At 39.5% G+C, this 17,221-nt stretch overlaps 1 protein-coding gene and 1 long non-coding RNA gene across 2 annotated transcripts in view; one reads left to right on the top strand and one right to left on the bottom strand.

The window, feature by feature from the left end:
- Nucleotides 1–5,767: 5,767 nt before the first annotated feature.
- LOC120516479 lies at nt 5,768–14,634 on the bottom strand. The gene is made up of 3 exons (XR_005630853.1): nt 14,550–14,634; nt 12,968–13,232; nt 5,768–5,942 (listed from the first exon to the last, which is right to left on the bottom strand). It is a non-coding gene; the product is annotated as an uncharacterized LOC120516479 (long non-coding RNA).
- A 69-nt stretch (nt 14,635–14,703) lies between these two features.
- ogfrl1 (opioid growth factor receptor-like 1) overlaps nt 14,704–17,221 on the top strand; it is a 123,752-nt gene continuing 121,234 nt past the window's right edge. Inside the window, exon 1 of the mRNA XM_039738168.1 lies at nt 14,704–15,017. Within this exon, the coding sequence (XP_039594102.1) occupies nt 14,865–15,017 (153 nt within the window). The 5' untranslated portion in view covers nt 14,704–14,864. The remainder of the gene's footprint in view (nt 15,018–17,221) is intronic.

Here is a 17,221-nt window from a genome sequence, read left to right as displayed (position 1 = left end):
TTGCACCTAACACAACGCCAAACAGCTACATTCCTGCTTTCCTTTTCATTCCCTCATATTGAGTTTTGCCAACAATACCAGACGGTGAGTGAATGTTTTGTTCCCCTTCACTACCTCAGCCCAGACTAAACGTGTTGTGCAAGAGAGCGACTGTAACTACTCCACCATGAAATGACTCTTTGGATATCGTGGGGTAGGTCTGGAGACAACCTATCATGTAAAGTGTTACACACATGCGCTTATGAGGCAGTCAACAAGCCCTGAGGTGAGTGAAACATCACAAGACGAAGGGTTGATTTATGGTACTAACGCCTCTCTCTCTTTTTCATAATCCCACATAAACTACCAGATTCCTAAGATGATGTCACTTCCAGCTTCCGAGGATGACATCACTCCCGTCACATCAACGATGACACCACTTCCGGTCTCTTGATGATGATGTCACTTCCGCCCACCCGTTACAACATCATCCCCTGCCACATCATTTCTGCCAGACATATTTTTTCAGTATACAAACGGCATGTCACTATTTCCAGTTGTCAATTGCTTTTTTGAGTTTTTGATCGTTTTTTCAATTATTTGTTCGCTTTGTCCACTGGACAATATATGGGGACATTCCCCAATTCTTTGTACAGTACGTTGTGGAAATCCTTTTATTTCATGACATATGTTACAGCCAGAGTTTGTTCCCTGGTTTATATTTGTTTTACTTTTTATTTTTATTTCTGTTATTTTTTGAATTATTTTTAGTGAAACACACAGACCTATGGTCCTAAAATTAAATCTTACAAAAATCTAGACATAAACAACAGTAAACTCTTTACCCATTGTTTATGCCAAGGACTTACACCTTACTGTTACTTCTTTCAGTTCCTCCAGTGTATTTTATTACTTCTGGTGGATCATCTCGAGCAAGAGAAACATTTCTATTTTTGGCAACCCATTCTTTTGCTTTCAACATTTCAAAGTCCAGTTTGACATTGATCACATTGCTGATGTAACTTTGTTAAGTAGGACTTCAAAGAAACATCAATGTTTGGATGTAAAGGCAGTGCTTTCATATGGTTGGATATTTCGACTATGTGATAATCTTCTCGATTGTAAACATGTAAGTCTGACATTGGATTTTAGACTTACTTACAGGCAGAATTAGGAATCTCATTTCCAGCCTGCTTCTCATTGATATGAATTATGATAAAAAGTTGTGTCCTCAGTTCTCATTTATTATAAAACCAGGCAATCTTAATATTTGCTGACTACATTACAGTCATAGTTCTGTACAGCAATCTACAGAAGAGATGCATCCAACATAGTGGTGTGTTGCAGGTGAACAACCTGTCCCCAAATTGTCACAAAAAACAAGTGGGTTGATCGTGCACCGGAGAATATGCCACTTTATAATGGCAACTGTGAGGTGCTCGTATCAGTGAGGGCCACATCTGGACAACGACTCCCACCTGGTAAAGAAAGCACAACAATGCTGGCACTTTAATAAAAGACTGAGGTAATTCAGAATGCCTCCTGGAATTCTCAGCACATCTGTAGTTATTGTCACCAGCTGCATCACAGTCTGGTATGGGAACTGCAATATCACATTTCACAAGTCCTCCAGCCTACTGTAGAACATGATGAGGACCATCGTCACACAACTGCAGGACACATACTATACCTCACAACAGCCTCTTCTCACTCCTAACACTGTCTCTTCACACTCTTACAATCTGGAAAATCACACCAGATAGCAAGATATAGGGCCTCCAGACTCAGAGACAGATTTTCCCACTAGGCAGCCAGACAAGTAAATGACTATAATGCATTACCTCTCCATCAACACACCTCATTTACCTACCGCAGTCTGCTGCAGCCCCTGACACTTCTTGATAAGATGACCTAGCACAAGGATTATTTTTGCACAGCAATCTTGTAGTCGTTTTTGTCTGTGTTTACTGCTGTGGCTACCGATTCTTCATTGCACAACACTGCACAGGCACTGCTGTCATTGCCCCTGATAATCTAGAGAATCAGTAACATATTTAAAGGTTTTGTAAGTATATATAGTTATGTGTCTTTTATTCCTAGTTCTTGCTGTTTTTATAATATTCTACATCCCTGTTTCTTTAAATGATATCATGAGGAGGTGCAACCTTTCATTGTATGATATCTCAGTCTTCACATATTGCCTGTTACTTTAAAATGAGTTCAAAAAGAACATGGGGACACAGCTGGAAATTGTAAAGAGTAACATTCGCAACAAACATTAGGAATTTTTTCTTCACACATGGAATAAGTCATAAAGTAGTATGGTAATGATATAATATTGGAGAAATTATATGGATAGAACTGGTGAGATTTCTTGGTCTGAATGTCTTGTCCTTGTTTAGACTGTTCTAATATAAAGTTTTAATGTTCATGAATATAACAATAAATGACTCAATTAAGCTTTTCCAAGTCTTTGTTTCTGTCTCAGTATGCTGTGCTGGTACTTGCTATCATTGCCATTTTCATCACAGAATCTCTGCGAAAAGAGACTTTAGAGTGGATATGTCATCAAGAAATGATAGATCCAAGTGTCAGAATGGTATTGCATTCTACCTGAACTGCTGATGGCACATTGTACCATGCCAATACAGATGATGGGTGACTGCCTGACCAAGGACAGATGCCAGTAGAATTCTATTTTCTCTGCTATGTTGACATTTGTAAACAGGTTTGTAAACTTTATTTGTATTTATTAACCAACATTACTGCCTGTCCCTGCTGTTGTCCACCAAGGATGAAAAGATGATAGATAGATAGATAGATAGATAGATAGATAGATAGATAGATAGATAGATAGATGTGAAAGGCACTATATAATAGATAGATAGATAGATAGATAGATAGATAGATAGATAGATAGATAGATGTGAAAGCCACTATATAACAGCTAGATAGATAGATAGATAGATAGGAGTGGCACTATATGATAGATAGATAGACAGATAGATAGATAGATAGATAGGAGTGGCACTATATGATAGATAGATAGATAGATAGATAGATAGATAGATAGATAGATAGATGTGAGAGGCACTATATAATAGATAGAATAGATAGATAGATAGATAGATAGATAGATAGATAGATAGATAGATAGATAGATAGATGTGAGAGGCACTATATAATAGATAGATAGATAGATAGATAGATAGATAGATAGATAGGGTGGCAACGCGTCTGGGAGTGGAGGAATTGTTTATTGTATTGGTAGTGATTTATTTAATGAGTATTGTGGAGGAGAGGGTGCTTTGTGCACTGTTGATTAATAAAAAGTCATACTTTTGGACTTTTATCTGGTGTCTGGCGTCTTGGACAAGGGTTCAAGGTTGCGATAGCGCCCCCTATCTGTCACAATAGATAGATACATAGATAGATAGATAGATAGATAGATAGATAGATAGATAGATAGATAGATAGATGTGAAAGCCACTATATAACAGCTAGATAGATAGATAGATAGATAGATAGATAGATAGATAGGAGTGGCACTATATGATAGATAGATAGATAGATAGATGTGAGAGGCACTATATGATAGATAGATAGATAGATAGATGTGAGAGGCACTATATAATAGATAGATAGATAGATAGATAGATAGATAGATAGATAAATAAATAGGGTGGCAACGCGTCTGGGAGTGGAGGAATTGTTTATTGTATTGGTAGTGATTTATTTAATGAGTATTGTGGAGGAGAGGGTGCTTTGTGCACTGTTGATTAATAAAAAGTCATACTTTTGGACTTTTATCTGGTGTCTGGCGTCTTGGACAAGGGTTCAAGGTTGCGATAGCGCCCCCTATCTGTCACAATAGATAGATAGATGGATAGATAGATAGATAGATAGATAGATAGATAGATAGTCCCAAGGGGAAATTTCACTTTCACAGAAGGCCAACAAATATAGACATATTAAGACAAACAACAATAAAAATACCCCTCAGACACATGTAAGAATTATTAAATACAAGAACTACTGACTTGGTTAATGACAAGAGAGAGCAGTCACAGTGAGACATTATGCAGGTATATTGCAGTTGGTATAAAAGAACCCCATTGGCATTTCTTGACACACGTCTGCTGAATAATTTGCTATCTAAAAGTAACCGATGTTAGTGTGTTGTAGAGAGGATGTGTAGCATTGTTCATAATGGCCATCAGTTTTGTCTTAGTGCTGTCCTACTCTACTACCTCCAGCAGGTTAAGAATGCACCCCATAACTAAGTCTGCCTTTTTAGTTAGTTTGTTTTTTTTGGTAGGCCTCTCCTGAAGTGATGTTACTGGCCCAAACACCACAACAAAGAAAATCACACTGGCCATCACAGAGTTGTAGGACATGTAATGGATGTCACTATCCACATTAAAGATACGCAGTCTTCTAAGACAAAAGAGTCTGCTCTGCCCTTTGTTTTGCTTTAAAGGGGGCAGAAACCTGTGTGACTACGCTTCTACAGCTTTTATGATAACTATACAGTATCCCACTATATCACATATACAATAACAGTTAATTCAGTTCATGGAGCAAGTAAACAGCAGATCTGAAACAGGAATGGCCACAGAGGCACAAAGAGACCAATTGTAGGACTATCCAATGTGAACAGCTACTCTAAAGTGAATAATACTTGAAAAACACATCCTGCAAAGAAATATTACCATTTTCATGTTGCCTAGTGTGTGGCTAAAACAATAAGTTGTAAATCATAAGATTAGTAGTTAAATCTTAATGAGAGTCACTTTGTGACCCTGTGTGAGAGCCAGTAATCCAAATGAAGAAATATGAAAACAACTGTAGTACAAGAGTACACTTGTGATTAGCAAGTTGCTTTCAATAAAACCACCAGCTAAAAAAATAAATGTAATGTAAATACTCTCCTTAGACTATTGAGTTCTGGAATGCATTTTCTTTGTTGAAATTATAAAGACGCACTTTTGGCTCTTTATTATTAAATCTCTTAAATGCCTACAAATCCACAAGTATGGCTTCCTGAAGATGGGCTTATAAAGTATGTGCAGAATACATTTTGCAAGCTGTTCACTAGAGCCATTCTAGATTAGTTGCCAGCTGTTTTCTTTGCCGAATTAAAATATTGTCTAAATGGAGATGATTCACAGCTCTCTGGCTATGCAGAGTAGCTTATGTGTAATTAGGAAAATGAAACCCTGCAGTCTTTTTTCACCAGGACATAGAGGCTTTGAAAATTCCAGGAAAAAAAAATATATCACAGACAAACTGGTAGGTTGACACTGTGGCAGAGTAGGTAAAGATTAAGATCCTAAATAATAAGGATGCCACTCTGCCGCTATGTGACCCTAAAAAAGTCACTTAACACAAACAGTTGTACTTTGTATTTGTAATTGTAAATTGCATAGTTTGTAGTTTACTCATAACTGGATAGATAGATAGATAGATAGATAGATAGATAGATAGATAGATAGATAGATAGATAGATAGATAGATAGATAGATAGATAGATAGAGTGCATCCGGAAAGTATTCACAGCGCATCACTTTTTCCAGATTTTGTTATGTTACAGCCTTATTCCAAAATGGATTAAATTCATTTTTTTCCTCAGAATTCTACACACAACACCCCATAATGACAATGTGAAAAAATGAATTTAATCCATTTTGGAATAAGGCTGTAACATAACAAAATGTGGAAAAAGTAATACGCTGTGAATACTTTCCGGATGCACTGTAGATAGATAATGTAGCAGACGATAGTGGACCTTGCTCCACCGCAACGCCTGGTTCTGGAGCCATGGACTGCAGCAGTTCTGCCACACCAGGAAGTTCTTCAGGAAGGTCATCAACGAGCACCTGGAGCACATCCGGGTACCATATAAAAGGGGCCGCCTCACTCCATTTGGGAAGCGGGAGTCTGGAGGCAAAGGAGAGAGCTTGCTGGAGAAGACAAAAGAGAGAGAAAAGGAGAGAAAAGGACAGAACATTGTTGGTGATTTGTGCACTATGTGCTATAAAAGAAAATAAACGTGTGTGTTTTTGTACTTGGGTGTCCTGTGTCTGTCTGTAGCCAGGCTGATTACCACAATAGATAGAACTTGATTTGTCCCCAGGGGGAAATTTGGCTTTTTACACAAATGTTTATTTAAAATCCATTTATCCAGTTTCTAGTGGCTACCATCAGTGACAAGCCAGATGCCAGATCAATTCTATCTTACATAAGACTAGTAACTAGTAAAAAAGTAAGTAAGTTTAGTAATAAAACCAGATAGAAATATGGAGTTTCTGTAAAAGGCTGCTACTTGCACAGTGCCCAGAAATTTGTAAATTGTTAATTATTAGTGTATGTAAAGAAATGCAAGTGAATGCTCCATGGTGACAAAATAAAAGTTATAAAGATGAAAGTTTGATTATTGAACCTTCACCAGTTGTATAACTGAGGTGGGGAGGGCAAATGAGATGCAAAGGGTGGAAGGCTAGAACAGGCATGATTGTCACCCGCCTAAGAACTTACAGATCTTGAACAGTCTCTGAGTGCTGTGAAAATCAATACAGTAGCTTTAAAAATAAATCCAGCTATTTCTGTTTGTTTTTGATGGGCATCAGAAAATTATTCTGATAAAATAAAAGTAGACAGATCAAGAGAGGTATAATGTGCTGTAACATGTTTGTAGAGGTTTTTCTCCGAAACAATGTTGAAATCATCTCCAAAATAATTGGCAAGCTATTTTCCTCTCCCTTGAAGATAAATTGCAGGACACATTGTACAAGAAATACAGTAAATAAGGTTAATGGATAGGCATATGGTCCCTTGTGTTTTAAAAAATGTTCAGAGGATCGGAATCTGGCAGCAATGTAGGAGAAGTGATGCACTGGCACCTGTCACAGGAGAATACTCTGACGTGAATGGTGGGTCTGGATTGTGAAAGGGGGTATGGAGAAGAAGAAGCCTTTGTATGTTACTGGACTAATGATTGCAGATAATGGATGTGTAAATGAGTGGATGCTAGGGGTCATTGTTGACCCTTTTAACCCCGACAGACAGACGCAAGACACTGGTTAAAAACACTACGAAGTAAAATAGTGCTCCCCAAGCACAACAGCCACCAATAGACAATTAAATAGGCACAACAATATTCTCAATTCTCTCCTCCACACCTCCCAGCAAACATCGTCCGCCTCCAACCAACTCTGGCTCACTTGCTGGGTCCTCAGCTGTCCTTTATATATTTCTTGACCCTTCTGCTGTTCCTCCCACATGATTTCCCAGATGGAGAATTCAGGTTTTAATCAGCCCGGAAGTACTTCAGACGTTCCGTCGTCGTAATCCATTATTTCTTCCGGGCTATGAGGAAAGCAAGACTCCCCATTTCCTTTCACAGCTCCCCCTGGAGGCACCCAACAGGGCTGAGAAACCGAATTCCCAGTCCCAGGGTGCCCTGCGGGAATCCGGGGCACCACTGCATTCCAGGGGAGCTGCCATCTAGCGTTTTGGGGGTGGCAGTGTCCACACATAGCTGCCTTTCCCCATCCTTCCATCTCCAGGGTGTCCTGGCCAGGCTGAACTGGTAGCTGTCTTTCACAGGTGATACCGAGAAAAGGGCTCCTGTGGCAAGATCAAACTGTTAAATAAGATTATTATTCTAAGTAAGAAAAGGAATTGTTATAGTAAATGGAGTAGATATACAGGATACTATTGACTTTCTGTATACAGTAATCCCTCACTATATCGCGCTTCGACTTTCGTGGCTTCACTCTATCACGGATTTTATATGTAAGCATATCTAAATATATAATGCGGATTTTTCGCTGCTTCGTGGGTTTCTGCGGATAATGGGTCTTTTTACTTCTGGTACATGCTTCCTCAGTTGGTTTACCCAGTTGATTTCATATAAAGGACGCTATTGGCGGATGGCTGAGAAGCTACCCAATCAGAGCACGCGGTTAAGTTCCTGTGTGCTGACTGGCTCAGCGACGGAGTGCCGAATTCGATTCCACTGCATTAAGCAGGAAGTCTCGTCTCGCTCATTTAGCATCAACGTGTTTCGCTGTGTAAAGAGTTAACTTTTGTGCTCTTTTATGTTTATCTTTGTGCATAGTCAAGCCCTTCGTTATGTCTCCAAAACGATCTGCTCCTGCTACTGCTTCAGGGGCCGTACCCAAGTGCCAATGGAAGATGCTAACGACTGCCACCACTGTAGGACACCATTTTGGCATCAATGAGTCCACGATTCTTTTTATTTAAAAAGGAGGAAAAGAATATAAGATCTACAGCCACGGTGCCCTTTAACCAGGGCGCAAAACGAGTTGTAAGTGGACGTAATAAGGTGGTAGTCTGGAAGGTATCTGCTTTAGGGATTTGGATTGAAGACTTCTGGAAGAAGAACAACGGCGGTGCCACACAGTCGCCTGAAGAGGCTCCTTTAGAAGAGCTGTAACGCTCTCTTTTGTTGTGTAGTAAAATTGAACTCTTAGTTATCTGACAAGTCGTCGTTTCATTGTTGGTGAGTAACCAAATTTATTTTCTACATACAGTACTTAGTACTAGTGGATATTAAGAGGGAGTGTGTTTAAGACTGAAGCCCAGAATTCACTTCTTTATGCAAAGAGTTGTGAGACTATGGAACAAACTACCAAAACTTGTAGTTGAAGCAGTCATCTTTGCAACCTCTAAGACACAGGTGTCGAACTCCAGGCCTGGAGGGCCACAGTGGCTACAGGTTTTCATTCTAACCCTTTTCCTAATCAGTGACCAGTTTTCACTCCTAATTCACTTTTTCCCTTCATTTTAATAGCCCTGTTAGAAGGATTCAATCCTCTGAATTGATTTGTTTCCTTGTTAAATGACAGCCAAACAGAAATGAGAAGTGAAACGAGCCAACAGAAAACCAGCTAAACTGAGGCTTCAAACTCCAACCAGTTTCTTAATGAGAAGCCAATGCTTGCTGTTAATTAAACCTGTTATTTTATTATTCATTCTGTCACAGCAGACATTTCCAAGACTGATGATTTTATGTTTTTGTTTCTAAGAATACCATCAAGATGTTTTGATGACCTGAGAGATCAGCATGTACTGAGACCTCCAACTTTCTCTGTTTTCAGATTCTGTGTGATGGGCACAGGTGAGCTGCTCATGTGGCTGCTTGTTTCGTGTCTCATTATTGTTTGGCCGCTAATTAAGGAAAAAGAAACAACTAAGGGGCCTGAGTCAAGCTAATTAAAAGAAATAATTTGCAGCAAAAACTGGTCACTAATTAAGAAGATCGTTAGAATGAAAACCTACAGCCACTGCGGCCCTCCAGGACTGGAGTTTGACACCCCTGTTCTAAGACGTATCTGGATGAGATATTGGAACAGCTTAGCTATTAGTTTAAAAAAAAACGGCTTTATGGACTGAACTGTCTCTTCTCGTTTGTCAGATTTCTTATGTTTCTTATGTTAATCAGTATGATCATTTTCGTTTCTTTTTTACAAAGTATTTCTCACTGCTTTTAATGCATGATATCCCATAGGAACATTTTACTGCTCAAAGGTTGATCTTTGATGGTTCATGAAACTTAAAAAGAAATTCTCCTTTATGTTTCATTTAAGAATCAATTTTTTCACAGATGTTTCTCCTAAAATTCCTTTGGAGAAATAGCTTGAGACAAAAAGGAGACATGATATACAACTGAGGTAATAGGAGTCAAAATTGAGACTTTGGTTTGAAAAGTATGTTATATTTTGTGAGATCTGTTTCTAGTCCTGTTTTAATCTCCTTCAAGATTTCATATGTTTTTACATATTATTAAACTGATGCCTTTATCCAAGGTGACTTACAACAATTGAGATACGAGTAGTTATTGCTTTTGGTCTTCCAAATGGAGCACAGGCAGGTGAAGTGACTTGTTCAAGGTCACACGGTGTAAGTAGCAGGATTTGACCCTACAACCTCAGGGTTTCGAGTCCAAAGTCTTATCTGCTGTGCTGTGGCTTTTCTTCCACAATGAGTATGATCTAATTGAGGCCCAACAATATAAATTAGAGCAATCAATGGTATTATTCAGGAGCAAGGACTACAGTTTTGTAATCATAGTAAAGTGTTTTGTTACCACAAACAACTATCTATATATTTCATAATATATTACTGAGCACACAATACAAATACTTTCAGATTGCAAAAAAAAATTGTCAAGATACGATTTGGAGGATCTGAGCTAATCGTGTGACTTTGCTGAGATCTGTGCTGAAACTCAAAAGGAGACACTTGTGAGAACACTGGGGTGTTTTTTTTCTGAGGAGAAAAATTTGAGAAACATGTTAAATAGGTTGTTGTACCGTGTTAGCCATTATGAATGTAGAGAAAAGCCAAGCAAAATGACACCTTTTATTGGCTAACTAAAAAGATTACAATATGCAAGCTTTCGAGGCAACTCAGGCCCCTTCTTCAGGCAAGATGTAGAATTCCCTGTGTTTATATAGACACCAGGACAGATACAGCACTGCAAAACCTTTAAGTGAGACATCTAAGATGTAAAAAATGAATAGACCTCTCCAGGCTCAGATTCATTTAGAAAGACAGGAGAACACTGTATAATCAAGATCGTTTGATAAGATGACCATCCAACAAAGTCTTTAGAAGTTTCTGATGAGTTTTTCCATACACTGTGGATCTGTGGTCAGGTTGCCTGGGTCAGTCCGAGAGACGCAAAAAATCCTCATTTCTGGCCATAAAACTCTATTTAAACCATGTTATATTTCTGTATTACATCTTGCCTGAAGAAGGGGCCTGAGTTGCCTCGAAAGCTTGCATATTGTAATCTTTTTAGTTAGCCAATAAAAGGTGTCATTTTGCTTGGCTTTTCTCTAGAAACATGTTAAAAAAATATATGTCTCCATTTTATTTATTTCTGATTTTATTGTTTTTTAGAAAAAAAAACCAAAAATATATTAAGGAGATGTCTTTTTGATTTCATGATTCATTTGTTTAGTATGTGCTATATAATGCAATTTATTATTATCATTGAGTAATTGTTGGGAAGATTCCCTGCTGTTAAAACAGTAGTCTCCTTTCATCTTCATTAATTAAAAACATAGGCCCTCTACAATTTTAAATATTTCTAACATTTCATGTTTTTTACTTATATTTTATTTCCCATTCAGGAAAACAAATAATGCAATTGCTAACATCCAGCAGTCCATTTATTTCCAGTCTATGGATGGATGACTGATATGGGCTTTGGGCTGAAAAGCCACTCAACTTCAACTGATGATAATTGCTGTGATTGTGGAATCAAGACAACTAATGTTCAATAAGTGTTCCTCTTTCATCTTCCTCAACTGTTAACATACAGACTCTGACATTTTATATTTATTTGTATAGTTTTAGGCTAAATCTACACTACTACATTTTCATTTAAAAAGCAGTGTTTTTAAAACGAAAACCGTCTACACTTGCATTTTTACATCATTTATGAAAGTATTTCCATCCATACAAAAACGCAAATGTCTACCTAACTGAGTATGCTCGAAGGGACAGCAACACCGCAGCCCGGTTTTATCACAGAACTATAGTAACCAGTAAATTATTTGCCTCTTGTGCCTGTATGCAGTATTCAGACTGTACAATATACATATGCATGGAAAGCAACTCTTCCTTGTCCGGTATGTGGGAATTTGATTATCTTCCATGCAGGATGACCATTTAAGGAATGAGATGTTGTAATGATCAGGATCCAATCAGGGATGTGCAATTAGATTCTGCATTTTTAAAAGTGTATATTTTTGCTAGTCCATATTGCAACACTGAGCCATCACTTTCAGAAATGTACACCTCTGGAGAGGGTTTTCAAAGTCTCCATTTTGAGGGTTTAAAAATGTTGGGATAGTGTGGATGAAAAGTAAAAATGGGGATCAACGTCTGTATCTTTAAATGACAAGGTAGTAGAGTGGACGCAGCTTTTTGTTCACATCATTTTTATTATAAGAAGTCCATTCAGTTGAGCAGTGAATGTAGGTGTTAACTTCCAGTACTTAATTTTATTGCATGCAAGCTTACATAATAAATGTTTCAACTGATAATTCCTTTGAAGGTATTTTGTGTTTAACATACTACACATGCTGCGGTGGGTTGGCACCCTGCCCAGGATTGGTTCCTGCCTTGTGCCCTGTGTTGGCTGGGATTGGCTCCAGCAGACCCCCGTGACCCTGTGTTCGGATTCAGCGGGTTGGAAAATGGATGGATAGATGGATACTACACCTGCATTTTTAGGATTTGGGTGGCATAGCTATTGGTACTGCTGCCTCAGAAATACAGGAGACTGGGTTCAAATGTCCATATAAAGTTTGCACATTCTCTTCATGTCTACGAGATATTTCAAAGACGTGCCTGTCATGTAAATGTGTCCCTTATTAGTGAGTGTGCCTGTCTGTGCCCTCCAATGTGCTGAAGCTCCATCCGTGGTTTGTTTGTACGTAATAACTGATCCTGTCAGGATGGGCAACAGCCTCCCATATCTTTGACCTGGACTGAGTGGCTTTGACAGTGTATGGCTGTTCAGTGCCTCGAAAAACTGTACTCCCCCTTGGAAGTGATCATATTTTAGTTACACAGTACTGAATCATGATGGATGTAATTTGACATTTTTTTTACGTAACTCGACAGAAAAAGACTCTTTAATATCAACTTTTGGGGTGCCATATTAATGAATACTTATGCAATGAGCTGTTTTATGTTTTATATTTGTAATTAATTCAGACCACTTTACAGATTTAACAACAACTTTCATTTCTATAGCACATTTTCACACACATGTTGTAGCTCAAAGTGCTTTATAAGATGTCAAAGAAATAGTTACCAGAAAAGAAGAATAAAATCAGATAAGAATAATAATGAATAAACAACATATGTACAAAAATCAATACATACTTAAATAAAATAGATATATAATTGATAAAAAAAATTACAGTTCTTACACATAGATTACCTTTTTAAGTCTCTGAAGATGAGTCTGAAAATAAGATGATAGCCGGTGAGGACAGAAAAAAATGTAAAAACTCCAGATCAGCTGGAAAAAAATAAAATCTGCAGGGGTCCTAAGGCCAAAAGGCCACCCAGCCCCCACCTGGGCAGTCAACCTAACGTAAATGATCTTAAGTAGTTGCTTGTTTTTTAGGCTTTGTCCAAAAGGGTCTCATGGAAAGTTGGGGTATCTGCTTTGTTTCAAACATCACAGTGGCACTGTGCTTGATCTGAAAAAAAAAGAAAAACAGAAAAGAAAGCAAATGTGAGATTACTGATGACTGCAGATCCATGAAAAAGTTGACAAGTCTATGCATGTGCAGTCTATTAGGAGAAGAGCTAAAATGTAGTTATGAAAAAGACAAATGATACGTTTTTAGGAGTTTTTTTTGTTAATGTTTCACACTGTTTGTCTGGTGTATCTCTACTGGTAAAGTATGGTGGATTTTAGGTGAATAACAGCAAAAGGCCGCCTCACCACTTATTTTATGCTTAGAAGATCTAAGATTATGACTTGGAATGTAGGGGGACAGACATTCCAAAATATAGAAAGGAGAAAGATTATTCAAATCCTTATCTAACCCTAATTTCTAACCCTATTCCCTACCCTAAGCCTAACCCTAACCGTAATAGTTAGTATTTTAGTCAATTCTAAGGACATGGGGCAATAATGTATAACGATGGTAAGACCGGTGAGATGTACTCAGATGTTCTTTTTCTCGTTAAGATTCTTGATGCTGCATTTTAAACTTCAATCAACTTATGTCTTTCTTAGGTAGTAGGAGTGAATTACTGTAATCTAGTAGACAAAAAACAAAAGCGTGAATTGATTTCTGAGCATCTTGCAATGCTGTATGAGGTCTAACTTTTGCAATGTTCCTTAAATGGAAAAATACACTCCTCGTTATTTGGTTAATGTGTTATTTAAAGTAAGATCAGAGTCCATGATTACACAAAAAAATCTTTACTTCTGCCTTGCCAGTTAATGCTAAAGGCTCAAGTTTATTTCTAAGAACCTTATTGTTTACAATTATACCAACAATTAAGATTTCCGTTTTTGTCATTTACTACTCATCCATTCAGAAATACAAGTACTGGATCAGAGCCCAGAGCATCATTAGATAAGCAAAACTACATGGACATTAAAGAGCCTTTTTCCTCTTGATCAGTGTCAGAAGTCTGATTCAATGTTGTAGAACAATACAATCTAAAAACTTCCAAGGGAGTTAATACTTTATAGACACTTTATGGATGCTTATTTGGATTTTTACATATTATTCGTGAATTTGACAATTGTCTGGGTAAACATCAGCGCATCAATCTGCTGTCAAAGAATGGGTGTTATGAGTCTGACAACTTACATTATCTAATTAAATAACTGCAAATATAATAATCTAGCCACTCGCTCAGAGTCCTTTAATCACTTTTTCTTTAAAAAAGCAAGCCAGCCTCCGCTATAATAACCTGAGATATAAGTTAAATATAGAAAATCTAAAGCAAAATACCGCCCATATAACATTTTGGTGTTCTTAATAATGATCACTGACCTCTGTTTATTTCCATTTTATTGCTTACAACTACGACCCAGCCAGTGAAGTAGGACGCCACTTGCCGCCGCCGCTGCCACCTCCGCCTCCGCTTGTATTTTCGGACTAATGTGCACTGAAGGGGGAGTGCTGCTGTGCATGGGCACGTGCGGCGGCGCTTCCTGTCAGAAATCGCTCGGTCTCTGCCATTATCGCTTTTGGCTTCTTCTGCTTTTTTTTTGGCCCTGGGAGGGGGCGGGACGGAGCGACACGCCGATCCGCTAGCATGCTGAAGGAAGGACGCGGCGAGTTCTGAACCGGGAGGAGAGCTTTTAAATGGGAAATCTGCTGAGCAGCTGGAAGTACAGGGAGCCCAGCACTGTGGAGGAATGTGACTCGACCTGGGAGAGCGACTCGGAAAGTGACGACCCTCAGGTAGCAGGCGACATCAGCCCCGTCGACGAGGAAGAAGCGCCCACTCCGCAGCTGGTGAGTAAAAGGTGGGCGGGCGAGAAGGGCTAGGAATACTGTCCGGACGGGCAGGACGATGTGGATGCTTATAGTTGCTTCAGCCTTGAATATCTCGGGCCGCTGGGATGTAGTGAGGTCAGGTGTCCGCGGTTTAGGTCGTCTCTTCAGTGCAGTTATGTCAGGTCAGTCTGGCGAATCAACGTTGTGCCTGAGGTGTACTTGTGGCCTGGGGGTGCACGCGCGGTCCGCGTCCACGGGACTGTGCGCGCGACCCCCATACCTGGCGGCGCCTGAGTGCTAATTGGCCCCACGTCGCTGATATTGCTCTTTATTGTATTAAGCAGAGGCAATGGATTGCGGCAAAAAACAAACAGACAATGTGCTATGGGTTCTCATGGTCTGGCATGTGGCATTTGGACTGGGAGTGGGCGTGGCTTCATCCTTTCACGCTGCCGGACTTTAACTTGTATAGCGCCTTTATGAAGCATACCATCACAAAGTAGCATTCAGGGCGCAAAAGACCATTACAAAAGTTGTGACGAAAACAGGCCATTCAGCCCCGCAAGCTAGTCCATCCTACTCTCCTAGATTGTCCAAAGTATCAAGCGTGTGTTTTGAAGGTCCTTACAGTGCTGCTCTCCACCACACCACGTAGTTATTTTTCAGCGTGTCGCTGGTTCTTTCTTTGAAGACATTTCAAAGTGACGAGATAAAATGAGCAATTCAAGACGTGATCACGCATGACAAGCAAATGGTAGATCATAGTAAAGTTAAATAAGTGAATAAAATATACACCACAGTGCCAAATTTGCTCACAGCTCCAAATATTTGGCTTTAGTCTCATATTAGACATACATAATCCATTTGGAGCTTGCATGTTCTCCACATGTTTTGTGGGTTTTTTTCCACAGCTTAGGTTAGTTGATCCATAACAAGTCTGTTTTCTGCATTGTACCCAACGCTGCCAGGGAAGGCTTTGGTACCCAGCAGCAAACTTGCATTGGCTCTGCAAGATGAATGACTAAATGTGCACAAGAAGACATTGACTACCAACAATTTTTGATACACAGCACAAGAAGTTAGTTCCAAAGAGTCACATCAGTATCCATTTATTTTCTAAACCTGCTTTATCTAGGGCAGAACCATGGGGAAGCTGGGACCTATCCCAACAAAACATTTCCTAGACATACACACAGGGCCCAGTTACCCTCACCAATCGAACTAACCTGAATGTCTTTGGATTGTGGGAAGAAACCAGAGCACCTGGAGGGAACCCACGCAGATTTTGGGAGAACATGCAGACTGTAAGCAGGGAGGACCCAGGAAGTGAACCCTGGTCTCCTTAATGTGAGGCAGAGGCTACTACTACACAGTAGTACTGTGTCACCATGCCACCTCACGTTAGTATATCAGATCTAAATTGCATAAGAGTGAAGAACCAATTCAGACCTTAACAGAGACTTAAATAAAGACCCAGGAGAAAATTTTATAAAATTAGACTTTTAACTAAACAAGTGCTTATTGATAGGTGCATTTCAAAACTTAGAAGTAGTTAAAAGAGCCACAATTAGAATCCTCAAATTTGCTGATGATACCACTGTAATAGGTCAGATCAGCGAGAATGATGAGATGGCCTACAGGGAGGAGGTCAGACTCCTGGCAGAATGGTGGCACCCTCAACATTAGCAAAACTAAGTAGATGATTGTGGATTTCCACAAACAGGCAACATCGGAGGTGAGGCTGTGGAGCAGGTCAGCAGCTTTAGGGTCCTCGGAGTCGCCCTCACTGATTACCTTAAATGGGCAAGTCACACTGCAGCAGTAGTCAAGAAAGCCCAACAACGCCTCTACTTCCTCAGGAGACTGAGTAAAGCCAGGATGACCCCCACAACCCTGTGCAGATTCTCCAGGTGTACTATGGAGTCCATCCTGACAGGATGCATCACATCCTGGTACAAAAACTGCTCAATTCAGGACTGCAGAGCTCTGCAGTGTGTGGTGAATACAGCACAGCAGATCACGGGCACACAGCTCCCTGTGGTCCATGACATCCACACTACACGCTGTCTCAGGAAAGTGAACCGTATCAGGCGGGACCCCAGCCACCCTGCATTGTCACTTTTCACCCTCCTCCCATCTGGGAAGCAACTAAAGTCCATTCGGACGCACACCTCCAGGTTCAGGAACAGTTTCTACCCAACTGCAGTCGGACTCCTGAACAA

The sequence above is a fragment of the Polypterus senegalus genome, chromosome 16 (assembly GCF_016835505.1).
Source record: "Polypterus senegalus isolate Bchr_013 chromosome 16, ASM1683550v1, whole genome shotgun sequence".
NCBI lineage: Eukaryota > Metazoa > Chordata > Cladistia > Polypteriformes > Polypteridae > Polypterus > Polypterus senegalus.
This window is presented reverse-complemented; position numbering and strand designations above follow the sequence as displayed.